The sequence below is a fragment of the Octopus bimaculoides genome, chromosome 20 (assembly GCF_001194135.2).
Source record: "Octopus bimaculoides isolate UCB-OBI-ISO-001 chromosome 20, ASM119413v2, whole genome shotgun sequence".
NCBI lineage: Eukaryota > Metazoa > Mollusca > Cephalopoda > Octopoda > Octopodidae > Octopus > Octopus bimaculoides.
In genome coordinates, this window is record NC_069000.1 from 1,666,658 (window position 1) to 1,675,879 (window position 9,222).

The following is a 9,222-nucleotide window of genomic DNA, read 5'->3' on the forward strand; positions in this document are numbered from 1 at the left end:
AAACGGGTGGGGATGAGGAAAAAGGAGCAGCCAGGATGGTTGTAGGGTAGCTCTTCCTCTGTAATGACACACGATATAATTATTTATATTTATGTATGATCAGACAGCATTAACTTGTATTTATATAACTAATATTTATATAATTATATTACACATGCACACTATACATACATATACACACATATCTATATATCATCAACATCCCTCTCTCTCTCTCTCTCTCTCTCTCTCTCTCTCTCTCTCTCTCGGAGAAGCACAAGCACATACACAGACATATACACATGCAGCAGTAACTTCTGCCTACCAAATTCAATCACAAAGCTTCGGTCGGCCCGGGGCTATAGCAGAAGACACTTGCCCAAGGTGCTATGCGGTGGGACTGAACCCAAAACCATGTAGCTGGGAAGCAAGCTTCCTAACCACACAGCCATACCCATATGAGGTATGTGAGGGTTAGCAACAGGAAGAGCATCAAGGAGTAGAAAATTTGCCTCAACAAACTCAGTTCAAACTATGGAAGCAAGAAAAAAATGGACATTAAAACGACGATACATATCAACATATATATATATGCTGATATATCTATAAACATATACACATACATAAACACACATATCATCATCATCATCATCATCATCGTTTAACGTCCGCTTTCCATGCTAGCATGGGTTGGACGATTTGACTGAGGACTGGTGCAACCGGATGACTACACCAGGCTCCATATAAAAGAAAAAAGAGGGGAACATGAAAACAACTGAATTTGTTTTTTAGTACAAGTCTGCTGGATCAGATCTGAACTGGAGCTAGACAACAACAACAAAACAAATCCAATCCATGGACCCATTAGACATAGCAGCCAAATCTCCCTTGATATTAAACCCTACAGTCATAAAACAGAGGAGGAACGACACATTGGATAACGTAGACCAAGATACATTATGACTGTAGAAGGGAATCAAACATCAGAATGGTCAGTTTTGGAATGCTTTTGGTCACTGGTTACTGGTCTGCTTGGTCAGGGCTGACCTGGGGCTAAATAACCCGCCAAGACAAATTATGACCAGTAACAGTAGTAGATTGAAACACTCGACACGCTCCACTTGATTTCCATCTGATCGTCACACCCTTGGCTTGTTCTGCTGCTTCTAGCTGCAGCAGACACAAGCTGTGCATTGTACAACAGTGTAGCCAGTGACGGATCTGAGCACCCATAACCAAGTCAGCTGATACAGAAATGGCACCAGCATTGCCAAGGTCACTGTGATGACGATGATAACGATGACGACGAATGGCAACAAAAACACAAATGTCAATGACGATGTTGTTCAAAGGTGACTTGCTAGAAATAACAGCCAGATTTCCGTTTAAATCACTGTACTGTCTTAACAAAAAGGACACATTGTGTAATGTAGTCTTACATACATTTTCTGAAAAATCAGATGGGATGGTCATGGAACACTGATGATAAACCAACTCAATCAGAGCTGGACTGGGGTTAAACAACATTGGCGTCTACAATGAACCAATGAGGAATCCCCTATGTGATGTTTCAAGGTGCTAGCAATAGCAGCTGAATTTCCCTCAATTCACACCCCATCAACTAAAAATAGGGAAAGCTATATCAGATAATATAATCCTAGATATTCTGTCTTGGAATAAAATGAGTGTTTGTGACTGGGCACTTTCGATCATAGGTTTACTCAACCAGGGCTGACCAAGGATTAAACAACAAGTGTACTACCAGATGAACAAATAAGGGGAAAAATGTGATCAATGAAGACTGAGCAATTGTTGGATTAAAATTTCCTCCAGTGGTGCTTAAAATCCTAAAAACAAGGGAGATAACTCCAATAAGATCAGTTGATTAAAATATAATAATAACCACTGGAGAAGACTGGAGTGGATGTAATGTTTAAGCCTTTAGCATTCAGGTCACTCCATCAAATGTATTCGTTCAGATTGCTTTGAATTAATCATGCAATATCTTATAGTTTTGAGATTTTTTTGACAGGACTATATATTTTTAAAATTATATTTTAGGTAGGATCAGTGTGAGAGGCCAGATCTGGTCAATTAGAATATAAAATAGATAGAATATTTGGCCCAGATGTGGTCAATTTAAATTGTAAAGGGTAAAAAGCCAACTGGTGAAAGTAATTGATGGATTTTGATGCTATCAACCATTTCATTTTCCTATTTCTGTTGAAGTAGTCTGTCTCTGTTTCAGATATTTTTGAAAATAAAGAATTTAGTAGAATAATTTTGCTATCATTAAGCTGGTGTTTGGAACGTAAATTAATGTGAGATTTTGATAGAATGTTTAAATTTAGATCATTTTAAACAGGACACTTATCACAGAACCATAGGTGGACTTAGGCAGGTTGGTATCAAAGGAATTAACTTCTCATTTGTTTTGATTATTTTGAAACTAATGAATGTAGTAAAATAGCTTTGTCATTATTAAGCTGGTATTTAAATTATAAACTAACATGAAATTTTCATGAAAGACTTTAGTTTAGATCTCTTTAAAAGAGAGAGACAGTTTGAATCATAGAGCCACAGGGTGTCTCAAGTGGGTTGGCATCAAAATGATTAGGAGAGTGACCATTTCAGACCCTACACTGGCCACTTTCCCAATCACTTTCTTCTAAATTTCTCAATCGTCAACCCCGTCTTAACACAAATACTACTTTCTCCTTTCATATAAACTATTTTATGAAGTTATTAACCCATTAAGTCCCACTGTCCTATAAATAGGACACTAAATGAGAACACCAAATAAACTATATCACATTGTCTCGGTGTCCTATTTATAGGACATCGAATATTTCCATTTCTACTTGAAGTAAAGGAGTTTTAATAATTATTTTTTTCCCATTTTAACCTATTTTCAATCATCTGTAAAAATTTTAAAGTAATATTCAGAAATTTAAGTATCTGGGACTTAATGGGTTAAAATCACTTTGTCATTATTGGTTTCAAATTTTGGCACAAGGCCAGCAATTTCAAGAGAGTGGGGGAGTAAGTCGATTACATCGATCCCAGAGTTCAACTGGTACTTATTTTATTGACCCTGGAAGCATGAAAGGCAAAGTCGACCTCAGCAGAATTTGAACTCGGAATGCAAAATGGATGAAATGGCACTAAGCATTTCCTCCAGCATGCAAACAATTCTGCCAGCTCACTGTGTAGCTAATTCAGTCATCATTAATCTATTGTTTGTAACATGAAACTTTGATGGAAGGCTTAAATTTTGATCACTTTGAAACAAGATGTTTCAGGTGAGTCACTCTGAAAATGGTTAAACCGCTTCATTGAAGCATATCCTGTTCAGTTGCCAAAACAAAAAGTTATCAATAAACACAGGCATGTGGTGTGTGTGTGTGTGGGGGGGGAGCCTATTGGCAGCATCAATAATTTGGATGAGTAAGAACACACGTGATTAAATACATATACTAGGCCTTTTAGAATATAGAATTCTCAACCATTTTATAGGTGACCAGGTGAACTTAGCCACTAGGATAGATATAAAATTATACCAGTCACATACTGAGGCTAATATAAGCCACTACCTCTATTAAAAAAAAAAACCCCATAGTTTGTAGTATATTTTTAATGTTTTCAGTAACTGGGCTGCAAATATGATAAAGCATCGTTTTGGATGGATTATTTACTCAACCAGGATCTTAATTATTCTGATGTCTATTTTATTTGTTGTCCATTGAAATGGCTAAGTTACCCTGACAGCAAAGGGACATAACTTAACACACTTATACACAACATACACAAAAACATATATACACACCTATGTACATATACATTGCATTACATTATTTATATATCACTATATCAACCAGACTATTGGATGTTGTTATACACCACTGACCACAGTGCACTTCCTTGCATTGTTGTAGCATTCGAATAATGCCACCCTGCTGAAAAGAATGCCTGGCCATTGCAGGGTTACTCATTTACAACCAAGTGGACTGGAGTACATGATATAAAGTGTCCTGCTTTAGAACACAATGTGCTGTAGGTCTAGGAATTGAAACCACAATCTTCCGATCATAAGTACAAGACCCTAACCGCTATGCTATGCCCCTATGTATGTATATTATATGGTATAGTCACACATACATATATACAAGCACACACTCACCCACAGACTGTGTGTGTGTGTGACATACACTTTATGAATACCACTAGGTTCTGATCTGATGTGGCAAGGTTTCTGAGGTTGGATGCCCTTCCTAATGCCAACCACTCTGAGAGTGTAGTGGGTATTTTTTACATGCCACCAGCATGGGTGCCACTGACCTGACACTGGCTTTGGCCAAGACTACGGTCTCACTTAGCCTGACATGTCTACACAAGCACGGTATATCACTAAATGTCATGGTCACCTGCATTCCAGCTTCCATGCTGGTATGGTTTGACAGGGTCCAGCAAGTCACAGAGCTGTGCCAAGTTCCAGTGTCAGCTTTGACATGGTTTCTATGGCTGGATACCGTTTCTAACACCAACCACTTTATATATCAGTGCCATGTAAAAAGCACCCAGTGCACTCTGTAAAGTGACTGGCATTAGGAAGGGCAAAGAGCCATAGAAACCCTGTCAAAACAACATGAAATGAGGCCTGGATAGCTGGCTAGCATCTGTCAAATGGTCCAACTCACCCCAGCATTGAAAACAGACATTAAATAAAGATGCACAAGGAGGTTTCTGCAAGATTCCTTTCTACCAGAATTCTAGTCAGAAAATATTGATCATTTGATATTTTCTGATTGTCAGAGAGAAAATGCCTTGTGGCCTTTCTTCTGGCTTTTTACATCCCTTATTCAAGTCCCGCCAAGGTCAGCTTTGCCTTCCATCATCAATAAAACATAGTACCAGTCAAGTACTTGGGTCAATGCTAATTGACCCCAGCAACTAATCCCTCCTACTGGCTCTATGTCTAAATTACAAACCAGAATAATTATTAAGGCAGCGAGCTGGGACTGATAAAATAAAGGACCAGTCAAGTACTGCGGGTCAATCTCATCAACTAACTCCTCCCTTTCAAAATTGCTTGTCTTTCACTAAATCAAAATTATTAAACAGGCAGGAAGTTGCTAGAATCTTTAGAGTATTGGACAAAAATGCCTTCTGGCTTCTCTTCCATTCTTTTGTGTTCTGAGTTCAAATGCTGGTGAGGTCAGCTTTGTCTTTTATCCTCTTGAGGTTGACAAAAACCAAGTACCAAGGATGGTGGTATCAACTAAATCTCACTTGTCAGGCTTAACTTTGACTTTCCTTTTGGGATAAAATAAATACCAGTGAAATACTGGGGGAGTGATGTAATCGGTTTTACATCCTTTCCTGAATGGGTGCAGCCATAGCTGTGTGGTTAAGAAGTCTGCTTCCCAGCCATGTGGGTTCTGGTTCGGTTCCACCATGGAGCATCTTGGTGCAAATGCCTTGGGGATTCAACTAAAAATCTAAGTGGATGTGGTAGACGGAAACTGAAAGAAGCCCATCATGTGTGTGTGTGTGTAAGTATGTGTCTTGACATCAGATGATGCTTGTGAAACAAGTACCACAGTCATTCAAGTGGTTGTTCATTTCCAATCTTCTGTGGAAAATGTCAGGCCATGGTGAAATATTACCTTGCTTGGCACCAAGCAATGGTTGGTAATGGGAAAAGCATCTGGCCACAGAAAATCTGCCCCAATGATTTCTGTCTGACCCATGCAAGCATGCAAAAGAGGACATTATAATAGTGATAATGATGATTCTTGCCAAGGTGGTAGGGTAACCTAGGTTAATCATTGTTTTGGTTATTTTTTGGAAGTGGCAGCAACACCGTTGCATAGTCAAAGACTTCATCTTTATGTTTGCACAAGACACCTTCCAACAAAGTAAATTCAGTCAGTTAATTCTTTCTCCCATCAAATCTTCCTTGGTTTGCTGAGTGGAAACAAAATATAACAATGCTATAACACTCACACACACACATGTGTGTGTGAGTGTTATATAAATGTGAAGACATTTCAGTTGGGAACTTCACCCAACCAAAATGATGAGCAGTGAACACAAACAACACATAAACATTAAAAAGAACAAAATGATGAAACGGTTAACTCACCAACAGCTGGAGCATCGTAAGAATCTCCGAGTAAGATCTCTGGTGCCGAATAGGCAAGGGAACCACATGAAGTCTCTAGTTTTTTGCCAGGCTTAAAGACATTGCTAAATCCAAAATCTGTGAGCTTAACGATGCCTAGTTTCTCAAAGAAGACCACGTTTTCAGGCTTGAGGTCCCTGTGACATACGTGCAACTGGTGACAGTATGAGATGGCATCTACAATTTGCTTAAAATACTTGCGGGCCAGGCTGTCATTAAGCCCTTTATCATGCTTCATTATGTAATCGTACAAGTCTCCACCGTCACCCAGCTCCAAAATAAGGTACAATTTGGTCTGAGTGTCAATCACCTCATAGAGGCGGACAACATTCGGATGCTGCACCAATTTCATGCACCGCACTTCCTGGAACAGATGGTTCTTTGACACTTCATCAAGTTTAGTCTTATCAATAACTTTGACGGCGACCTTCTCGCCTGTGAACACATGCCGGGCCAGTTTCACAACAGCAAAGTGGCCCCGGCCAATCGTGTCTTCCAGGTCATACAGACCAGCAATCTTTCGATCATAGTCACCACGCTGCTTACGAGAAGCCATTCAGAATGAAGGGACAATATTTAAAATATAAAAATGAAAGGTAATATATATATATATATATAGATAGATATAGGTATGGTTTGAACAATTGGAACAGCAGTTATTTAATGACAAGTGTGTAATGAAAAGGGTGTGGTGAAATAAGAGTACGGTGGGTTAAAAACTGTGGTGAATCTAAGAATGATGAAAATAGTGATGATGATGAGGATGAAGACGAGGATAAGTGAAAAGGATAGAGAAAAGATATAGATTTCGAGATCGAAGATATGGAAGGGCCTAGCAAGTAATTAATAACGGTAAAAACAAAATCCGATAACTCCCATAGAAGAAGGCTTAAAATGTCGATGAGAAAGTGGTAAGGACAGGCTGGCAACGGTTCAAATAGGACACCGGAACAATGAGATTTGATACTTATAAACAAAGGTAGAGTTAAAAGAAAGGAGAAAGTAAAAAAAAGGGGAAAGAAGAGAGAGAAAGCAGAAACCCAGAGTGTATTCATTTAATAAATAACTAAGGTTTCGTCTTGTATCCTTGGTATTGTTTCTAATAATTAATAAACGAGTTGGGCTTCTGTGTGTGTTTTCGTTTTTTCGATGAGGGTGGATGGGCGACCAGGAAAACTATAAATGACATTTCAACTAAGTGTTTTGACAAAGGGTAAACCAATGTTTACCGTCGAAGATCCACCACTATCTGACCGGTTCGTTCAACCCCCAATCATAGGTGGGGGGTTTGTTTCGTACTCGAATCCTGCTGCACCACAGCCACACCACGCCACACTCACGCAAACATGAAGAGGTCACATATCGGTAACCAAAAGATTTTCAGACATTACATATTATATAAATATATATCTATGTATGTATGTATGTGTATATAACACATACGTACGCTCACTCACTCACTCGCTTACTGATAAACTACGAACACTAACGCATCTTCTATTTAGATACACACACATAAAGACAGACTGAGAGAAAGAGAGAGAGAGAGAAAGAATGTCTGTGAAATCCTCCTTGCCAACGAAATGGCAACAACATAAGGAACTCAGAGAATCTAGGGATGAATGGGATAATGTGTGGAGAGGAGGTTAGTAGCTGTGGATAAATATAGTCGCGTTTTCCTCAATGAAATACTTCCACTGTTGATGCTACTACTACTGGCATGGTGTTGTTAGTTACTACTTACTTACTGAGCCTGTTGTTTCCTCTCTCTTCTATCTTATGGCGATGATGATTGAAGTGGTGATGATGCTGGAGGGGAGAGAGAGAGAGAGAGAGAGAGTGAGGGCGAGGTCCAAAATAACTACTTTTCCTATTTTATCTTTTTCACTTCCTCCTATTTAAGAAAGACAATGATATTACATTTTGTTGTTGTTGTGTTTTCGTTTGCTTTCATAAAAGTCAAAATAATGGATATCAGGAACGTAACAACGAAACAAAGCAATTTAGAATTGAGATAAGGAGGGGTAGTTTTTGTTTGTATAGGCTATAGTATGGCTTGGCACGCTATGTTGTGTGTTCTTGTCTTTTACACCTCCTTATAATTTATGCATTTGGTTGTATGAGGAACAGAGAAATCATTTCATTGCAGAATACGTACATAGACGGTTGGTCGTAGAACGAAATCTCTTGAAGGGAAAAATTTAAGGAATACAACCATAAAGTGAAGGCCGGATGGATGGATGGATGGAGAGGAAACTATTTTTTTTCCTAAACCACACCAAACAAGAATCGAAGGTGAATGAGAAAGAAAAAAAAATGAGAAAAATCTAAGAGTGAGAGAGAGAGAGGAATGAACGAACGAGTCTCTGATAAAACGTTTAGTTTAAAGAAACGAATGGACGTTAAGAAAGAGATCGATGAATGGTTAAATAAGAAGCGGGGGGGGGGGAGAAATCAATGATTGATTATTTATACGAACAATGTTTTCTTGTTTTTTTTTCTTTGTTAGTCTTTGCTTTGTTTTTGCTCTTTTCTCTTTTTAAAAACAAAAATAAATACAAGAATTGGTTGAGTATTAAAAAAATCCGTTTTGTCAGACGTGCAAAATACAGTCAGCAGTGCTTGCACTCGGTTAAGAATGAGTGTGTACTCCTGGGTGGCTCGTTAGTGGTCGAGTTCAATAAAGAATGCAAATACAACGTATACGTTTTACTCCACTCCCAATCCTGGTGGTTCGACAACGACGACGACGATGCTGACAGTGAGATGACGATGATCAAATAATCTAACGTAACGGCATCCTTCAAAATAGTTTTTGTCATTTCTTATTTTCTGGACGAAGCAGCAGCTGAGGGGAAGAAGATTCAATATTTATGTTGCTGATGTTATCATTATTATTATTATTATTATTATTTAGCTTCGTTTTCAAACAGTAGCAACTATATGACAACGGACAACAATTTAATATATGTACAAATACATGTAATCTTGTATCTATATAAATATATCTATATCAACATACACACACACACACACACATATATATATATATATATATA

At 38.3% G+C, this 9,222-nt stretch overlaps 1 protein-coding gene across 1 annotated transcript in view; it reads right to left on the reverse strand.

Annotated features, from left to right (window-relative positions):
• Window positions 1–320: 320 nt before the first annotated feature.
• LOC106867442 (SNF-related serine/threonine-protein kinase) overlaps window positions 321–9,222 on the reverse strand; it is a 9,433-nt gene continuing 531 nt past the window's right edge. The window contains exon 2 of the mRNA XM_014912318.2: window positions 321–9,011. Coding sequence (XP_014767804.2) covers window positions 6,090–6,719 — 630 coding nt within the window. The 5' untranslated portion in view covers window positions 6,720–9,011 and the 3' untranslated portion in view covers window positions 321–6,089. The remainder of the gene's footprint in view (window positions 9,012–9,222) is intronic.